The sequence below is a fragment of the Poecile atricapillus genome, chromosome 6 (genome assembly GCF_030490865.1).
Source record: "Poecile atricapillus isolate bPoeAtr1 chromosome 6, bPoeAtr1.hap1, whole genome shotgun sequence".
Classification (NCBI taxonomy): Eukaryota; Metazoa; Chordata; class Aves; order Passeriformes; family Paridae; genus Poecile; species Poecile atricapillus.
Window position 1 is genome coordinate 33938449 of NC_081254.1, and position 20567 is coordinate 33959015.

The following is a 20567-nucleotide window of genomic DNA, read 5'->3' on the forward strand; positions in this document are numbered from 1 at the left end:
TTAACAAATGTTAGAAAGTCCAAAAGTCTTCCAGATTACTGCCTCTAGTAGATGTAGTGGCAACTAGTATATTAAGCAAACTTTTTTACTCTCATTTTTACAGCTTTCAGACATCAACACAAACCAATGACATATGTAAAGAGCAACTATTTTGTTATCTGATTAATTTCATGAAGTTACTGCTTCCTTGTCAAGTTTCATTAGCTTAGACCATTTAAGTATTTATATACAACAGACCTAAAGACTGAATTTCTCTCATTATTTAACACTTGGTTAATTCAAAGTTTTTCATTTTCAAGTCACGCTGTATGAAATTAATTTGCAAGTTATTTCAGTATCTGAACTGAACTCTGCTAGGACTGATTGCAGTGCAAGGGTACCCTCCTGTGGTTAAAAAGAGTGCAGCTGCACCATAGGTGTATCATTTATATAAATACATATATATATATAGATATATACACCTTTACAGTGCATATCTATATACAAATATACATCATTCAGTACCACAATATATTTTAAGATTTAAGCCACACAACTAGTCCATAAAGCCATAAATACAGACCTAAGCTTTTCAAAAACTCCTTAACTAGACCTTTCCTTCATCTGCCTCCAACAACAGTGAACAAGACATTACCTCTAATTTGTGTTGTGCATCATCAGGTAGAGGGACAAAAATAAAGTCTTCAATGTTTTTAGGCTGGTTTGTTTTAGATTTAGAGTTTTGCAAGAGGAAAGCTTGATCTCCTTGAAGTTGAGAGCCTTCTACTGTGCCCATCTGGTTCTGCAGGAGCTTCTGCAGTTTTCTCTCTTTCCTTATGTCCTTTGCTTTCCGACACAGGGGCTTGCTCAGGTCGGCCCCTTTCCCTACAAGGGCACAAGCAAAGAGTTAAACACCACATCTGACAACAAATGAGCAGCTCTTACCTCACCTCTGGAAAGAAAGGACCAAAATCATCATTTACTGCAGACTGTGGTGTGAACTCCACATGAACTTTCACATTTACAGCCACCAACAGCTGATGCCACGCTAATGCAGTGATTCTTCCACAGCTATTTACTGCAGCACTCTAATCTGGAATCACCTTGACCATTTCACCCCAAAACCAAGGGTGTATTGAAAAAACTTGAAACACTGAAGGACAAAAATACAACCACAAAATCACAGAGATTTGTTCTGCATTCAAAGCCCACGTGGCTACACCACAGACTCCTGTAAAGACACACACCCCAGAATAAAGCATTTATTTGTTCTCACCTGGAATCCATAGGCAGGAGTAGAAATGCTGCTAATGCTACTATGGTTGTGTAATGGAAGAGTAAAAGGCCACAAAAGTTTGCATCTGCTTAAAATTATTTTCAGATTGTCTGTTTTAATTAATAAATTCACTTTTTGCGGTTTATCTTTAACAGATCAGTCACTTACAGAATTTTATTTGTGCAATGGTGTTTGTGAAAAAGTCAAACCTATGCACTATTTCTCATCTTGATCCATTTGTTTCTTACTAGAACAAGAACTGCAAGTTCTAAACCAACACAAATCCAAAGACATGAGGGAATTACAGACACTATGTGACCTGTCCTCAGGCAAACAAGTCAGAGGAAGAGTTTATTTAAAACTCTCGTGATATATTTGAAGAATGAGTACTTCATCTGTATCAGGATCTGTTTTGTGTCTCAAATCTTCTGTAAGCTGTAAATTAGCAAGAAAAACTTCTTAAAGCAGTGACTGTGCCTACACAGATATAAGCAAACCTTCTTTTCTATCTGAAACTGTGCAGAAACAGACCATTATTCCTAGAGGACAATGACCTGTTTTGTTTATAAAGGAATAAAAATGCAATTAAACAATCTTATTACTGACTAAGTCTACATTTTCCAAGATGAAAACTAAACATCTTTCTATCTGGAAAATTTTAAACTAAATTTGACCTGTGACACTAGCTAGCATTTAAAAAAAAAAAAAAATTAAATAAGCTTTCTGATGCACTTATTATTCAGTTGTATCTTTAAAAACACCAGAAAGAAGCCCACTAATGAATATTTATGCTCTGTAAAATTAAACCCTTTTTTTCTGAAATGCACTACAATGTTACTTATTTGCATTTCCAGTGCTTAAAGTTTGACCCAAAGATATTCTTAACCTAACTGAAGACCTTACCTCACCTTTTGCAAAGCACTGTCAGGTTTTTACACTCCTATTCTTTACCCAAGTCTGCCATCTGCTGTCAACAGCCACTTCATTTCTTTCCAATGCTAAATTTACACAGGCCAAGGTTTTTAATTTATTATCAAACAAGAGAGCTTTGAAATTTCACACAATAAAATCATATAAGAAGTAAACTACATAAGGGCTGTAAAGGTTTGTATAAGATCAAAATATAAAATGCAGTTTTAAAAATTCTGTAATATTTCTATGCAACAATACTGATTTCCTGATCAAGCATTTCTGAAAATTTTCCTTTTATTTAGATGCAAAAATTGCTTATTAATCTGGTGAAAATCGGATTCAAGAGGGATGAGTGGTTATTAAAGGAAAAAACATTATCTCACTTATAAGGAAAGAGACAAAAGTACTTTGTTCTCCTAAATACTGGCACAACATGCAACAGGTGAGTGAGATCTGGAATTAGTAGGATGTCCCAAAATAGACAGAAACTCTAAAGCCACGAGTTTCCACTAGTAAACCACAATTAAGGAAATTCCCTTTATTTTCCAGAACAGGCTACACAAAATGAGAAGTATGATCTGTAAGACAAGGCTGCTTTACCTGTAGCCTCAGGGCCACAAAGTGTCTGTCAGCAATTCTACCTTAAATAAATTATTCTGGCAATAATCCACCTACTCCTTACCATCTTCCTTCCAGAAATCACCCATGTCCCAAGAGAAGGCAGCCATTGAATCACTCAATGGTTTGGGCTGGAAGAGATCTTTAAAAGGACACCTTCCACTGTCCCAGGTGGCACCAAGCCCCACACTGGCCTTGGACACTTCCAGGGATCCAGGAGCAGCCACAGCTTCTCTGGACAACCTGTGCCAGGGCCTTCCCATCCTCATCATCAAAAATTTCTAATCTGAGTCTCCCCTTTTTAGTTTCAGATCCTAGAGACTCAGTCTTACTTAAGGTGAGGAAAATAAGATAAATATAACTTTTTAATATAACAAAACATAAACTAAAATATTACAAGTAGCACCCAGCACCTCTTAATTTTTACGCTGTAATTCCATAAATTGGAAGGAGCACAGGAAATAAAAGAAAACAAATATTTATTTACTAAGCAAGATAAAAAAGAAGGGATTTCAAGATGTGAAACGATGACAGCATATTCCAATTACTACCAGAAATTACCTGGCTTAGGTGGTGCATGAACAGCTTTAGCTGAATGTGATGGTTCTGCAGGGACTGGTGTGTCTTTGTCTGTACAGATCTGAACAGAATCTGATTCCACCTTCGGCACATTCCCCTCTTCTTTTGTTTCTCCTGAGTCCTTATCTTCATCCTCCACCCTCTCAGCGTGATCCACAGCCAAGGGAGTCAGTTCAGACTGACTGACCTGAGACTCGTTTTTGTATGGAAAATCACACGTGGCCACATCATCTATATGGGCATCCATCGGCTCTTCTGTCAATAATTAACACCTGCATGAGTGATTTTCTCTCTGTACAGCCACAGCTCATACTTTTCACAATTAAAATTAATACTAAATTAACTAATTTCCAATTTTGCAAGTGTTTTCCCACAGAAAAAGTGACTATCGCAACAGTCTGAAAACAAAGTTTCCTTTATGATCCCAAATTACAAATATCAATTCATTTATGAGAAGAGTTTCATTTTCTCCACTAAAATTGGGACAGCCAACTATTTCAAGCTATAACTTCAAGTAAATAACAACAAACAAACCTAGCATACCACACACACACAAAAGAGGCAAATTATAATGATTCAGAACCAATACAAGTTTCACCACCACGAAGAATTCCTGGGTTTGGTGCTGGATAAATGGAGGGTGATTTTTCAATCACTTAGAAAAACCCTCTTTGTTTGCTCTTCCTTTTCTCTGCCACCAGCTGCTCTAGTTAGCCCTCTCCAGGTTATCAGTTTCATAAGAGACATAAAAAGAGCATCTAATTCTCTACAGCACCCAGCTAGAAAGTGAGGACATACCCAGGAAAACAAGCTGGTCTGTGGAAAAAGTAAGGAAATATTTTCTTCAATAACCCAAGTCACCTGAACAATTTGGCTTCTGGGCTACTGAATTGCTCAAGAAACAGCCCAGCCAGGGGTCCACACACAGAATTCAAAGCTCATTTGCCATTTGACCACTCAAGCAGGTATTTAAATCCTCCTTCCACGCATCAGCATTGGTTTTCAAACACTCAGAGTTTCTTACCTTCACTCGCTGCTTTCGAAACATCTCCTTTGGAAATAAATTTCAACATTTTCTTCAGAACCTTCTTGTGGGACTTGGAGGCCTGAAAATGCAAAGCCCGGCACCTAAAGAAAAAAAAGAGAACATTTTTTTTGTGAAAGATTGTTTCAGGAAAAAAGGGTTAAGGGACCATTTACAAAAATTAGATTGTAATTTCTATTTATTATTTCTTAAGTTTTCCTATATTGAGTGGTCAAATGCTTTATCAATGCTTTTGAGATAATAAAATGACGTTGTCTTCTAGTGAATAATATCAGTCCTTAGGACGTGTTTTTCATGTGTATCTCTAGAATTACTAAAATAGAAGTGTAAGCCTCTCTTATTTAGTCTGCTAAAGCAGTGTTTGTGGATTACAGACAAAGTTCCTTACAGGAAAATATCCCAGAGCTGCTGATGTCCCTACGCACAAACCCAAGAAGATATACTTACTGTTCAAAGTATCATTAAAAGTAGATAAACTTCTCAAGTATGATGTATTTCAAGCAGTAAATACAAATGCTGGAACTTATTTGAAGTGGTTAAATCCCTTACAAAAGTGTATTTTGAGTTTCTTACCTTATTGTGTACTGAGGACAACATGTTTGATTCATGATAGGTTTGTAGACATATTTTCCACTTCTGAAAAGAGTAACAAATATGTATTGATTTTTTTGTTGTTGTTTACACCACAAAATAAAAGAAGCTTTTTTATTAAAATCACATCAAAACATTTCATAATGAGTAACGAAAGTCAAAAAATAAGTTCTTCAGTTCTTTGCTGACTGTATTATCCTTCTGAGACAACTGAATACTTTTATGTTTGACAGTGTCACATTGCAAAAGGTCACAGAGCACTGGACAAATAGTTCAATTACTCATGGATATGTGTTTCTAAAGATCTAAATTTTAAATGTGGATTCTAACTTTTATTTCAACAGACAACATGACTTTGTATTTTCTTTTCCAATGTACCTTCGCCATCCTCTGTCGATGAGATCTTGGTAATCTTGAACTGTCATCGAATGTGCCCACATACCTGAAATAAATAACACAGCAACACACTTGACTGACCGTGGTTTGGTTTTGAAATACAACAAACTCTGCAGAACAGGCTGGAGCCCCTCTGCTCTGAGCCAGGCTTGGGGGTGTGAACCCGGAGAAGGCTCCAGCGACACCTCAGAGCCCTTCCAGGGCCTAAAGGGGCTCCAAAGGAGCTGGAGAGGGACTTGGCACAAGGGATGAAATGACAGGACACGGAGAATGGCTTCCACTGCCAGAGGGCAAGGCTTAGATGGGATTTTGGGCAGGAATTGTTCCTGGGAGGGTGGGCAGGCCCTGGCACAGGTGCCCAGAGCAGCTGGGGCTGCCCCTGGATCCCTGGCAGTGCCCAAGGCTGGGCTGGACACTGGGGCTGGAGCAGCTGGGACAGTTTGAGGTGTCCCTGCCATGGCTGGGGTGGCACTGGATGGGCTTTAATGTCCCTCCCAAACCATTCTGTGGTTACTGCAACTCTGAGTAGCTAATGGCCACTTATACAGAGATGTCTTTCAAGTATTTGGCACGTTCTTAAATATCGTAATTACTGATTTCAATAATCACATTAAATGTAAAATTCCTAAGCCCACCACAAATCTTGGGATGCAATCAACCATATTTTTCCGACCAAACCAGCGCTAGGTTCCCCTCCGCACCTCCCATTTCCCCAGAAATACACAAGGAAAACAACACAAAATTGCCGCTTAGTTCTGTCACGCTCATCCGGGAGCAGCGGGCCATAGGAGCCGTTCCCAGCTCCCGGCTGGGCGGGCGGGAGCGGCTGAGGAGCCGCTGCCTGTCCCCGCCGCCCTCCCCGGCCCCGCGCCCGCAGGCGCCGCTTCTCGGCCAGCGCCGGGCGGCCGGCCCGCGGCGCCGCGCCCAGCCCGCCCCGCCCGCACCGTGCGACAGGTTGCCGGTGTCGCTCCTGCAGTAGCCGCAGCGGTAGCCATCCTCCCCGCCGAAGAACTCGACGATGCTGGCGGAGCCGCCGCCCGCCGCCATCCCCGCGGTGCCCGCCCGCCTCAGGTCAGCGGCCCGGGCCGCCCGGAAGCGGCGCTCGCCGCCATCTTTGCTGCGGGCGGCGCGCGGGCGGCGCGCACAGGAAGCGGCGCCGCCGCCATGTTCCGTGCGGGCAGCGCGGCGGGGCCGCAGCGCCGGTGCTGCCCTGAGGAGCCCCGCGGCTCGGCCCGGCCCAGCCCGGCCCCCGGCCCCGCTCACCCGCGGACACCTTGCCCCGCGCCGCGCCGCAGTAGCCGCAGCCGTAGCCCTCCTTCCATCCCTTGTACTCCACCACGGCGGCGGGCATGGCGCCGGCCGCCCCGCAGTGCCCCCGCCCAGCCGCAGCCGCGCCCGGCCCAGGCTCCCCCGCGGGCGGATCGGCGGTGAAACATCGGCGGTGAAGCATCGCCGCTGGTTCTGCCGCTCCTCGCACCGCGTCCCCGTGCCCCGCAGGGCCTGACCGGCTCCTCAGCCCACACACACGCTCTAAAAGGCCTTCCAGGGGGGGATGGATCCCTGTGGATCCTCCTCAGCTGCTGCAGCAGGATAAAAGGATGGAAGAAATCCTGAGCTCTTGCACAGAGCGTCTTCTGTAAAGGGAACAAGACTTCTTGCATTTTTAATAAAATAATGTTGTGGCCCCATAGAGCCGGCCTGCCCAATGCCCAAGTTACCAAGCAAATACAGGTGGAGTTTGAATAAAGGAAGGGGGAACTGCTATCTGTAATTGAGACGGGATTTCCAAACTCAGACCTGTGTTTCCAGAGCAGTAAGAACAGCAGGGCAGTATCGGTTCTCCTGCAGCACCAAAAATAGTGTAGGATAGCAAGATTATCACAGCAGGGATGTTTAACCATGTGAAGTCCACTTGCTGCTGCTGGGGCCAGACAAAGGAGGAAAGAAGGGACACAGTATTTCCTTTTTACCTTTCTCTTGAGTACCAGTAAATTTTATATGAGACAGCAAACTGAGCCATAATATATAAATAGCTCTGTGACAAGTCTAAACTTCCTCAGGTTGGCCAGAGCAGCTGTGGCTGCCCCTGGAAGTGCCCAAGGCCAGGCTGGACAGGGCTTGGAGCAGCCTGGGATGGTGGAAGGTGTCCCTGCCATGGCAGGGGGATGGAACTGGATGAGCTTTAAGGTCTCTTCCAACCCAAACCATTCCATGGTTCTAAACAAAGCAGCTCTTATAAAGCGTTGAGATGTTCCAGAAAAAATAAATTTAATTTTACAACATATACATATAAAGCAGTTGTTGAAACAAATGTTTTGAAGTATTTTCTTTAAGGCACCTAAGGGGAAAGAAAAAAAAAAAAGAAGACGGTAAGACAATATGCATTAAGATTTGGAACTGACAAAACAACAGTGAAGTGAGGACTTCAGTCCTATCACTGGAAGAATTTTATGGAAGCAGAAGGGAAGGCAGACTGGTTCCCTCTAAGCCCTTCTTCAGACTACTTTATTAACATCATCAGCTATCAGGAAGTTAAGAAACCAAACAGAAAAACTAAGCTATGATTCTTTCCAGCACTGCATTCTGAGTATAAAGTTCCAAAAAATAACTCACCACTTAACTGACCAAACTCAAAAATAAAGTTGGGTTTTTTTTTCCCCAGGTAATCATTGCATACAAGGCTAAATTACATTTTGTTTCATCAAGAGGGCAAGAACACAGCAATTTCAGATGTTACAGTCACCATGCTTACAGTTCTTCTGCATTTTTAAGTCACAGGTAGTTTACCTGAAGTTCTTCCCAGCACATAAGGAACTTACTGAGTTTGATTTGTTAAAAGAACTTACCTGAATAGCTACTCTGTGTCCATGTCCTCTTCAGTGCTCTGAGAAAGAGGGGTAATCATGGCTTCTTTTATCTGAAATATTTCTATGATCTCCTGGTTAGAGATAACAGCAGCGTGTCAGTCAGCAGAGCTCAACTATTTCAATTTAATTACCACTAAGCAAATAATAAAGTTTCTGATACTAAAGCACTATTTCAAATTAATACATTTCCCCTGCACATTCTGAGTGAGGGACAAAAGAAAAGAGCTGTAAGTGTGCTCAAAACTACTTTTTGTCTAAGATTTATTAGAGTTAGGAAACTGCATGGAGAACTTCTCCAGAGATGAGTATTATACATAAGGGAAGAAAAAGATTCCATATTTACCCAACCCTTGTGTAAAACAGTAAAGACAAGTCAGTGCACAGCTTAAAAGCACTTAAACTGACCAGGCTTCAGGAATCAAAGATGGAATCACTGCCCCAATTCTCAGTTTTCTTGTAGCTACAAACATCCCTTAGACCTGTGATTGTTCTGGCAACCGTAAGGCCAAACACAGTGTTACTGTACACAGAACACCTGCCCTCCCCAGAGCAGGTAACAGCACAGCTCTGAGGCTTAAATAAAAGAGAACTGATCCAAAGTATGAAGTGCTCTCCGTGGTACCTTCCACTCCTTCTGGTCCAGACTTAGGACGACCTGGTTCCGTGCTCCAGCTCTGCTGTCCTCCTCCCCTCCCCGGCAGAGTTTTACAGGCTCTGATCAAAACACAGCATTTTCAGGATTTACACTTGTAAAGTCAGTTTCCACCAGGAACACAAAAGCTCCACAGAATTCAGATCAATCCTGCATGTTCCACCCAGTTAGTCTCTATCACCTTGTATCAGCCTGTATCATGTACTGCTTGAGATGCTTCCTTAGTCTCCCGTCTTAAAAATTCAGGAACTAACTTTTTGCAGAAGGACCTAAGTATTTAATTCCTTACAAAATCCCTCCAAAGTCCTAACCCCACTGATATCCTGTGGGACTGAAAGCCAACCTCATATGCAGAATGGCATTTCTCTTCCAACTGTTCTGAAGCTGCAAGCAGTTCCCAACTCTGAGACAAGAGAGTTCTTATTCCCAAAAAATCTCTTTTTTCAGCCAAGTGTAGCAATGTTCCTGTACTTATTAGTAAAAATATAACCTGAAAGGTAACCTTTGATTTTAATTAATGGAATTAATTTGTATAAATCAGCATAATGGTCTTTTTCCATACAATGATATTTGAAAAGACTCAATCCTTTCTGCTGCTCATAAATCTCTTTATGCCTTCAATTACATTCACTGCATATTCCCAGTTAAAAATATACCTAAAACTTTGTGAACACATAACATGTAATGTCGTTACAAAAAACAATTGAAGTATTTTAAAGCTACATTTTACCTATTACTGGCAATTCATCTTCATCCAGCCTTATTTTTGCAAGACCATCCTAAACAACAGTGGGATTTAAAGTTTCATAACTTAGAGCTTTCCAGTTAGGATAATGCACTGAAATTTCATAGTTTTACTTCTACATAATCATGAACAGATACATATACTGATAAAGAATCTTCATTGGCATACTACATAAGAAAGAAAACAGTTTAATACAGCACTTATGTATGAAGAAGACAGCCCATATAGCACAGTGTGTAACTGCTGGATTATAAAAGTTTTGCTATATTAAAATCATTATTATTCTCTAAATATACTTGGAATAACCCTTCTTAACAACATTTCTCTTCAATATAAAACCTGAATTAGTCAAAATATCCTTGTCAGTTTTTGTCTTTTCCAGAACTAATTTTATTTATTAGATGAACTAAACATAGTTTTGGAGTGCAAATCCATGGATTCAAAAAGAAAACTTTACACTAATACAGTGTTCTACAGCCTCAACAACTCTTCTATACTCTCTGAGAACTGTTCTACATCTAAAATGTGAGCCAGAATCTGTTCTGAAAAACGTATTGGCTGCAAAAGTATCACTACTGTTTTATTGCTAAGTTGGTTGCAGTACAAAAAAATTAAATCTGTCAACTCTGTTTCCCTTTTTATTTGATTACCAAAATACCACAGACTGGTTGCAGAAAATAAGTTAGTATTCCTGACATTTAAATCCTAATTCTTCAATATTGAATGTGGAAAAAGAACAGGTCAGTATTTCTAGGTCATTCTAGTATCTAAAGTGATATTTCAAGAAAATGCCACGCCTTACCCTAATAAGGAAGGACACATGGAACATGTTTTCCACAGTGCGTGCAAACGAGTTCGGATCAATCACAAAATCAAAGAAGTAAATGGGTATATCAGCTGGGGATGCAAAAATGGCTTTGTTAAATTAAACAAACAAACAAATAAACAGGTGCTGCACACAGAGCTAACAGATATAAACAGAAACTTAAGAGAGCCAGTACACCTTTCAAAAGCTAAAGGGATGTTTGTCAATTTAGTTACAATCCAGAATTCCCAGTTGCCTGCAAAAACAATGTTCTATAGAGTATCTTAATTTCCTCCATCTTTTCCCCCATGCAGATCCACATACAGTGACTATCTGGCTGCCATCTAAAAATGGCAGGCTTTAATCAGGAGAGAGGATTTACATTTACTTTGCAGTCAAACAGCAGCTAATTAATGTTCATAAAAAAATACATAGCTGGTATATGTGCTTCAAAAAAGATTTCTACTTGCAACTTCACCTCATTTTGTCTCTGTAGTTTTACCACTCCCAACTGTAGAACACAGAGAATATACATTTACTCCAGTTAATGCTTAATTTAATCATACTTACGATCACTTTCAAAATGAGTCTGCAGTATTCCCAAGATCCTCTCTACTTCTTTTTCTGTCGCTTCTTGATGAGACTCCTCCATTTTTTTTAACTGGGAAAAAGAAGCAGAGATTCACCCCAAATAACTGTTATTGAATTACCAGAATATGCAAAGGGCCTCTTTTGAACACATAACATAAAAGTTGAATTTTATTCCCTATATGCAACATAACAAACACACTTATGCCAAAATGAGACAAATTTGAAGAGCTTTAGGATTTAATTCCCATCTTGCAATATCAGTCTGAGAGGCCATGGCTTGTATGTTTTGAGCCCATGTACAGGTGTACACTTACTTTTCAATAGCTCTGAGGAGCTGGGTTGCACAGTGCTACAATCTGTGAGTTTAATGAAGATGATCATTTGGAAGCAATCCACAAACCCTCCAGGTCCTCTTCTTCCCAGTACAAACTATAACAAATCCTTTCTATCACTATTTGGATTGAGTAGGCTGCCTTTTAAAAGGCAATAATCAACCATTTGCCTCTGTATCCTGGCATTATCATGGCCTCAGCTTCCCTGTAACAACATGGATTATATTTGCAGTTTCAGATGTAAGCCTCTTTCAGTATTCCACTTTTGTTTTTCTGCCAGCAAATGACAAAAAGAATACGGAAACAGAAAGCACAGAAAACAGTGGTTATGTGAGCTAATTAGCTTGCTGCCATTAACCACATTTCAGTGTAAATGCCACACCCTGTTAGACACTTTCTAAAGAAAAATGGAAACCACATTATTGTAAAGAAGTTTCTTTTTTTTTTGTTTCCTTTCAAAGCAACAGACAACAGAACAAGTAAGTTCATAACCTGAAAAATCAGTTTGTAAACCCTATTTCTGAACATGAAATTGGTCTGCAAATCCTATTTCCTTCCACTCAGTGAAATCCTGCAGTCCACACAAAACAAATCAAGAAGCCTAATAATGGAGTTTGAATCCTTTGGTAGAAACTCAAAAGGAAAGGGGCTGATGTGTGTGTCTCCAACTCCAGCTGGCTGCTGTGGAGCCAACCAAAGACTGTTGGCAATAACAACCAAGGAGTGCTGGTAATCACACACTGTGAGAAACAATAGGATATAGCTGGAAAAAGAACCACATGAAGGTAGGGCAGCACTTTTCTGGGACAAACATGCTCATTCTGGCTCCTGGAGATAAGCACAGCACAAGCATCTGTGGATCTTGCATGCTCCCTTCCCCTTAAGGGATGTCACAAATACTACACAGTTTATAATTACAAAACCCAAAACAAACAAATGAAAATATTTAGAAGTCATTTGTAATAACTATGCCAGAACAAAGGGTTAACAAAGATAACTTTACAAACCTGAGCAGGCATTGCCCGTTCTGCTTTTCCTCTGCTAGCTTTCTTCTGCCTCTCAATCCGTTGCTTTGGTACAGGAGATTCAGACTTGAAAGATCCCATCCTAACCAAAACACAAAGAAAACACACATGCAAATCTGGTTTAGTCTGTATGCTTAGGAAACTTGATACTGAGCAGTGGGATCTCCTCAAGTGCAAAATGATGACTGATAAAGCTTCATCACATTAAAAGATTTCTGCAAAGAACCAGCCCCAAAAGCTGTTCCAGTATGTTGACAGCCTCATACCTTGTCAAGATTCTGCTGTGATTTCACATTAAACTCAATTCAAGCCAGGGCATCAAAGACAAGAATCAGTTAAGGCCTTTACTGTGAGTGACAGTACACATAATTTCCTTGAAGAAACTTACATGTAGTGAAAAGTAGGTGCTCTTCTGAAGTACTTGGATGCTTCTTCTCCCATTGTCTGCCAGGCATCACTAGGTAAAAAACCACCTGTAACATCCTCAGAGTCATCAGTTTCTTGTACTTCTGTGCGATTTATACCCATGAAAGTCAGCTACAAAAGAAAAAAAGCTGCAATAAAAACTCACTTAGAGGTAAACCAGTAGATACACTCATGGTGAAACATTGTGTTGTGGTGTTTGCCTGATAAATTAGTACTTAATACCACTGCCTAAGAACTTTGACTTTCCTGAGGATACCATGAAAACAGATGAACACTCAAATTCACCCTTGTGTTCAGCAAGAAATGAAAGCCATAGGTAAACAAATTGCTTAGATTCCAACACATTTCAGTGATGTATTAAGTAGCAGAACACTCCTTATACTGCAATTTAGAGCTCAGATATCTCACAGCTTTTGAACACCACACACTTGCTGAAAGCCCAACCCCTCAAATATCAAAAACTTATCTGGCCTATCTATCAATGTCCACACTAACCCAGGAAAAAATTTAAATTGAACTGTATGTTTTTTATACACTTAAGCAAACAAGTCAGGATTCCTTGTTGATCTGCTGTAACATCAGGGAACATTTTCAAAGAGCAAAAAAGCCAACAGCCTGCTTAAAAGCTGTTCTGATCTGACTCTTCCCTCAAGTCACAGTACAAAGAGACAAACTGTCCAGTCTGAAAGCATTCAAGTGTCCCAAAGTTCCATTTCATGTGAGTGACACATGGCCAGTGGACAGGATAAAAAAGCTACTTAGCTACTGAGAAAATACAGAAGAGTGACTGAAAAAAGAGCAGAAGACTTTAAGAGCACAAACTGAACCATGGTAAAGCAGCAGCAGTGCAATAATATGGGAAGTGTCTGCACTTTAAGTCAGATTTTCCCCTACTGCAAGTGCTTAATATGTAGTTTAAGACAATTAACAAAAGTAACTAGAAAGTTCATCAAAGAAATTCATAGGAAGAGCATTAAATTCCACCAGAACTGCCATGTGTTGCCTGACAATCTGAGGCTTTATGGTTCTGCAACAAACAGGGCAAACCTCCAGCAGACATGCTGGTGGATGCAGAGCCTGCAACTTACCAAGTCTTCTGCAAATGCTGTTGAATCAAATGCTGACATCTCAGAGTGTAACTCATTGGCTTTCTCCTTTCCTATATTGGATGCTATAACAAGAAACTGGGCATCCAGTGCAGCTTCTCGTGCACGGCAAACTGGTACAGAAAAGATGTTATGGTGATTACTATGAAATTGTCACAAATATAATTATCATATTACATTCAGCATAGGGACTATCCTGGCTGTAGTGCTTTGGAAATCCTTTCATTGCCTTCTTGACCTCTAACACACTTACATAATCCTTATAATGAATTTGCATTTAAGAAAAGGAAAGAATGACAAACTATGGAAGACTAACACTCGATCTTGAACAACAAATGCATTTTTTATCACCATGTTTTCCAACTTTCCAAGGGAAATGAACCCCTCTACACTGATATTTTTTATGTGCATTACTGATATACATTGTTCCAGTGAATCAAAATAAATCAAGTAATTATTTCAAAGAACAAATAAATTATAATGACATTTATTTTCTCACATCAACTTACTCAACCAATCTTCAACTTAACATATCTATTTTAAGTTATATAAAAATTCTGACTAATACTTGGACCTCAACTTCACTCTTGCCCTCTTTTGTTTGTAAGGCATCATCTCCTCACACTTGGCCAAACACATCAATTAAAGACCACAGAATTTGTTTTACCTCCATCAAAAAGTCTATTGGCCTCTTCCAAAGCTTCTGTCAGCCTGTTGCTTTTGGAACTCAGTATATTTTCTCGATTTTCTGTGGGGAAAGACACAAAGGAAATCTTGAATTACTTAAACATAGGAGCACTGAGAAACACGGCACTTATTTGATGCTGACTGGAAACCAAAGCTCCATCACTCCTCTCCTCAAATGGGCCAAAGAGAGATAACAGAACAAAAAGCTCATGGGTCTAGATAAGGGAGAGATCACTCACCAATTTCCATGAAAGAAACAAACCAGCCCCTAAAACTGTATGCTTACTCCCTTCTATAAACAGGCTGGATCACCCATAAACTGCACTGTAGTCTCTTGAAAAATAACTGCACAACTTTGTCAAGTATTCACAAAACAACTAATCCCACGTGTTGCTGAACTTGGCAATGCTACTCACACAACCATGGCCACATTTCTGTGAGGAAAACATCACAACTCACTCAAATGCACATAGGAGAAGGACTAACATGCCTGTCTGGAGAGATGCTAAAAACGACATAGCATTTTCTGGAAGGCCCAAGAATAACTTTCTGGTCCAGGCACATAATGATACCTGCAGTTTCAAACTAAAGCTCAGACACCATGAAAGCAAAATTAAAGGATTTCTCTGCATCTCCAAGTCTAAAGCCGACTGTTCCCCTGCACCAATGCAGGCACCACATATGTGTTAGTGAAGCTAAATCCCTCGTAAACTCGCTAACCCAGGGGATGAGGGATGGGAACTTCCCCAGGACAAGGGGGAATCGCCTCACGCTGAGGCCATTTAGATATCAGGAAGAACTTGTTCCCTGTAAGGGTGGTGAGGCCCTGGCACAGGTTGCCCAGAGAAACTGTGGCTGCCCCATGCTTCCAAGTGTCCAAGGCCAGGTTGGACACCAGTGGAAGGCGTCCCTACCACGGTCAGAACGAGGATACCCATAAGGTCTCTTCCAACCAACCTACGATTTTGCGATTCCATGCTTCCTGTGAGTCGAAATTCGATCTAAGTAAAAAGCCAAAGAATCAGCAGGCCGAGGAACCCGGAGTTACCAGGAGCGTTCCTACAGTTCCCCACGCCCAAAACCGGCCGCCAGCCCCGGAGGGCCCCCCCGGCCGCCAGCCCGGACCCCCCACCCGCAGGCCCGGGGCAGCCCCCGCTGTCTCCTTACGCTTCACGGTGGAGATGAGCTCCCGATACTGGCTCCGGATCATCCTGTAGAGCTCCTTGTCGTCGCCCTCGCCGCTGTTCAGCTGCTGGATCCCCTCGCTCGCCGCCTCCACCGCGTCCTCCTGGGCGTGCTGCGCGCGCGAGCGGCGGTCCCGCGCGCCCGGCGAGGACTCGCTGCTGTTGCCGGTCTCCGACATGGCGGGCGGGACGCAGCGGCAGCTGTCACCCCGAACCGCTGGATGCGCCCGGGAACTCCCCGCCTCACGCCTGTGCCGGCCTTCCCGGGATCCGCGGACCGAGTGGAGCCTGCGCAGTTAGCCTCAGAGGATCTCCGCGGGGGAGTCTGCGGGTAGAGCCGGTGGGCGTTGAGCCGCTCCGCTCCGATCGTGATCTTCCATATTGGCGCTGTTTTCCGCCCCGGGTCTGCAGGCTGCGCGCACTGTTCCACGGCAAACAGGGCTCGCCGCAGAGATGGTTACCGAGCTCTCAACGTTCCTTTAACATTTACTTCCTCGTAAGGCGCTCACAGCGGAGCCGCGGGTCGCTGGCCGGGGCCGAGCGCGGTGAGAGGCGGCGGGCGCTGCGGGAGGCGCGGCGCGGGCGGGGCCGCCCAGGCCGCTCCGCTGCGGGCGAGGCTCCGCCGCCGCCTCGGGAGGGCGCTGCGGGCGCGGAGAGCGCGGGGCGTGAGGAGGGAGCCGACATCTGAGGGGAAATGAGACATAAAGGGGTGCTGCGCTTGTCCCAGCGCCTCTAATTCGTGCATGTGTCCGTGGAAACGCCTGCGTTAGTCACTGAGCAGGGATCTGCGCTCTGGCAAATGAAATAAATCACAGGGCCATAGAACGGTTTGGGTTGGAAGGGACTTTAAAGATCATCTGGTTAGAATCATGGAATCGTCCGGGTTGGAAGCGACCTTGAAGATGATCCAGTCCAACTGTTCATCGAGCACAGTCAGTGTAACCTCTGAACCACAACACCCAGCTCCTCCTGAACACCTCAGGGATGGTGACTCCACCACCTCCCTGCGAACCTATTCCTAATGCTTAAGTACCTAAGCAGTGAAAAAAATATTTCTGATATCTAATCGGAATGTCCCCTGTCAGCCTAAAGCCATTCCCTCTGATCGTCTGAGTGCAGGCACGGCAGAGAGCGGTCCCAGCCCCCTGCACCCTCCTCCAAGTCAGAGATGCGGACAGCGATGAAGGCCCCCCTGAGCATCCTTCTCTTGAGACTGAAAACCCCCAGCTCCCTCAGCCATTCCTCAGAAGAGTTCTCTGTCCAGCACCTCAATGTTCTTTTTAAAGTGAAGGGCCCAGCACTCAGTGTAGCACTTGTGGTGTGGTTGCACCAATGCTGAGAATAGGGGGATGATCTCTTTCCTGGTCCTGCTGGTCCCTGCAAATATAAATCATAACTCTTGGCCTTTCATTGCTGATTAATACTATTATGTTGTTCTAGTTATTGTGGTGGGGGTTTTAAGGCATTTTTGGGACTATTTTCTTAAACATCTTCATAGATCAGCTTGACCCAGTATATAGACATGGATCTACTTCAGTTTCCCTAAACCAGTTCTTCAGTTGGACTACAGACTAACTATGCACAAGCTATCTTTCAAAATATATGTTTAAAACACATAATACTTCAATTGAACATTAATAAATAATATTTGAACTCTTGAACAGTTTTCTATTCTTTGTGTGACATGTAGAGTGCTGTCAGATTTGCATTGCAAATTCAATATGACCAATTTGCTTTTGGATGCTGACACAGAAAGGCTCAAAAGAGAATCCTGACAAGACTGGGTCCATTGTACGCTGCAGTACACAAACACATGGTAAAAAATATTCAGGATGCAAATACAGGCTTAGCAAATGTGAGTTACAATTTTTTACTGTCATCTCTCTATGCTTAATAGGAACTCAACATTCCACAATACTGCAAGATGTTGCCTTGCATTTTTGTTTTGAGAGTTCTGCTTGTCCAGATGATCAGATCTGTGCTTTCCTACCTATTATTGTGTATCTATGTCAATTGTTACTGTCAACAGTGAAAATGGTAAGTGAAGAAAGTGTCCCACTTGCAGTTGACTGCAAGATTTTCCAGTTGCCTTTACACACCAAGACTATTTTTTTTGTCCGATGTTCATTTAGTTCTCATCTATGCATATACATAAAGCCTTATGAAATCTCATTGAAATGAGAAGACTCACATAGAGGAATCCTAAAATAAACATTTCAGATTTCACCATTCCCTCTTTTGCTTCTCTCAGGGTGCAGAAATGAATGTGGAGTTTTTGGCATTTAGCAGCAGATCTCCAACTGAATTCTAATTCCTAACGTTGTACAATTTGTATATACCATGATCATAAAGTGATCATGAGCAAAAGTCAGTTTCCAAATACAGAGCAACAATGTGGTTTCTTTATGGTGCTGAGCAGTAAATTGCAAGAGGGATTCACAGTGCATCTCAGCTTGGGAATTGCCCAGCACGCCACTGCTCTTATCTAGAGCCCTTAAAATGTGGATCTACCACTGTTTCATTTATTATCAAATCTAATCACTTGTCCAGTTCTGGAAATTGGCCTCCTGATGTGAATATCCCTGATTTGCTAGCAGGTGTTCCCAGGCATTAATGGAAAAAGATTTGTCTTTAAATGACATCTTTTAGTCACTGCCCAGGAGTGTTATTTATGATTTTAAAGCATAAACCTTTTTGCATTTCCCTTGAATACACTAAAATAAATGCTCCTGTTCAGGATGAAGAGATAAAGCAGGAAATTAGCTGTCTAAAAACACGACAACACAGGACCTGCTGCCCCAGTGATGGTTGTTCCTGATATAAAGTTAATCCTGGTATCTTAAATGGGGCCTGGACTAATTGAAAACATCAGAAATAAAACATCAGAGATATTTGGCATTCAGCTCTGCAAGCAAACACAGATGAGAGAAAACTCTTTTAATTAGTGTAGCTAATTTTAAAAAATTGCTTTAGTAATGCAAAAGTGTAAATTAGTATTCTTGGTTCTTGCAGCAGCTTTTATTTCTGTATTTACAGATAATCCTGTGGGAGGTGAAAATCTGGCACCAGATATTCCCTCAGCAGTGTGGATTAGGTTACAGCCCATCACATCACCGTACACGTTGTGCCAGTCTAAGAAGGATTGAAAGAACAATTATTAATAGAATTATGAAAAAAAACAGGACCCAGTTTGGTGGGATGTCAAGGAAAAAGTCCTGGTAGGATCAAACCCTCACTGGCACCAGAAACACTTTATTTTTAAGGACTTGGAAGGTTTCAGTAAGTGAAAGACTGACACCAGGTTGCTACAATAACATGTGGAAGTCATGTTGCTGGAGACCAAAAGGCTGAAAACCTTCCACTTTTCCCTACAATCAAACAGCAATGAATAAAATAAAATAAAATAGAAGAAAAGAAAAGAAAAGAAAAGAAAAGAAAAGAAAAGAAAAGAAAAGAAAAGAAAAGAAAAGAAAAGAAAAGAAAAGAAAAGAAAAGAAAAGAAAAGAAAAGAAAAGAAAAGAAAAGAAAAGAAAATCTGTGCGAGAAGGAGTAGGAAATATATACATGTATCAAAGGTGCCTCAGATGGAGAATACCCAGCTTCAGTCTTGGTGGTCCATCCAGCACATCTTGAATGAAGGAACAAACAAATTAAAAGCAAATGCAGAACAATGTCAGATTTTTGCAAAAGCAGAAAGCCAAATAGTGTTCTAAAGATTCGTGCACATATTTTGCATAACCGCATGGCAAATTTTTGAACATAAAAATTTTAATATGCTAATCATTTCTGTATTCACAGAAAATTCATAAATTCACTATTTTTTTTGCAGTCTCTAGAAATTATCACCTCTTAGACTTTGCCAATACCATGCAAACAACTGACTTAAGCCTAAGCACTTCTGTGATAGGTTTAATCCTATCCCAACAATCATTTCTTCATATCTTGTGCTGATGTGTGTATATTTATATTTATGTGTTTAAAGGCCTGTAACTCACAACCTATTAGGAATGCAATGTGTTTTTCCTTTCTGGAACAGTGTATTCCAAGGGAGGATTTTCCAAAAGTACCATGTAAGTGAAAACATGCTCTACTTAAAAGACATTTCTGTGATTGGTGCGGGTTTCCTGTTGCAGTGACATGTGCTCTGGGGGTTTGTGGTTGAGACAACTCTGCTGAAGTGGCAAGGCTTGGTTCCCTGAAAGGCTCCCACATGTAACACTCCAAGCACTCCCTTCAAACCAGTGGCTGGAAGCTCCATCTCATCCCATGTGGGAAGAGACAAAGCTGCAATTCCCTCTTTTCTGCCCATGTGGGCAAGAGAAAACTCAACACAGGCAAAGGGATGAAGAATGCAACAGAACCAGAAGACTTCTTTTTCCTTCTCTCCATCCTGCCGGGTAATCTGCTAGCATTCCTAGGCTTTGAATGTTTATCCTGAGCTCCAGCAAGGCATTCCTTAGGAAATAAGCAGAGCAGCACTGACTTGCAGTGGTTTTCTGAAGGCAGCTGTCACTTTCACCAGTGCTGTTGTTATTTACATTTGTCACCTGCTAAATTAAAACATTTTCCCACCTTTTGCTTGCGAGATCAGGTGAAAGGGACAGCCAGATACTTGCAAGTTACAGTCCTGGAGTAAAAAGCCACAAGGTAAAATTCCAGTTGCATCTAACATGGAACTTGTCTCCCTGCCTTAAGCAATCCATATCCCAACAACAACAAGAACAAGAGTGCCAACGTGCTGCACCCAGTGT

The 20567-nt window shown here is 41.8% G+C and overlaps 2 protein-coding genes across 7 annotated transcripts in view; both read right to left on the bottom strand.

Annotated features, from left to right (window-relative positions):
* Window positions 1-6814, bottom strand: part of ATE1 (arginyltransferase 1) — a 68642-nt gene extending 61828 nt beyond the window's left edge. For 3 of the 6 annotated variants that reach the window (XM_058841125.1, XM_058841123.1, XM_058841122.1), the window contains exons 1-6: window positions 6660-6814; window positions 5379-5442; window positions 4983-5045; window positions 4389-4492; window positions 3347-3619; window positions 635-864 (exon numbers count right to left, since the gene is read on the bottom strand). In XM_058841125.1, the coding sequence (XP_058697108.1) occupies window positions 635-864; window positions 3347-3619; window positions 4389-4492; window positions 4983-5045; window positions 5379-5442; window positions 6660-6747 (822 nt within the window). In that variant the 5' untranslated portion in view covers window positions 6748-6814. Of the gene's footprint in view, window positions 1-634; window positions 865-3346; window positions 3620-4388; window positions 4493-4982; window positions 5046-5378; window positions 5443-6340; window positions 6532-6659 lie in introns of those variants that run through there. The other 3 variants (XM_058841126.1, XM_058841124.1, XM_058841127.1) reach the window with 2 other exon arrangements.
* Window positions 6815-7647: 833 nt separating this feature from the next.
* Window positions 7648-16433, bottom strand: NSMCE4A (NSE4 homolog A, SMC5-SMC6 complex component). The gene is made up of 11 exons (XM_058841718.1): window positions 15800-16433; window positions 14613-14693; window positions 13928-14058; window positions 12802-12950; window positions 12396-12495; window positions 11036-11126; window positions 10463-10557; window positions 9646-9694; window positions 8886-8977; window positions 8243-8334; window positions 7648-7734 (listed from the first exon to the last, which is right to left on the bottom strand). Exons 1-10 carry the CDS (start codon window positions 15993-15995, stop codon window positions 8251-8253), a joined length of 1068 nt encoding a protein of 355 aa, XP_058697701.1. The 5' UTR covers window positions 15996-16433; the 3' UTR covers window positions 7648-7734; window positions 8243-8250.
* Between the last annotated feature and the right edge of the window lie 4134 nt (window positions 16434-20567).

Bases quoted from the DNA above. Each gene is read 5' to 3' on its own strand.
- NSMCE4A (XM_058841718.1), bottom strand. From the start codon at position 15,995: ATGTCGGAGACCGGCAACAGCAGCGAGTCCTCGCCGGGCGCGCGGGAC. The intron at 14,694-15,799 runs GTAAGGAGACAG...CTTTCCCCACAG, and splicing joins GCTCATCTCCACCGTGAAGC to AAAATCGAGAAAATATACTG. The intron at 14,059-14,612 runs GTAAAACAAATT...TTTCTGTACCAG, and splicing joins CAATAGACTTTTTGATGGAG to TTTGCCGTGCACGAGAAGCT.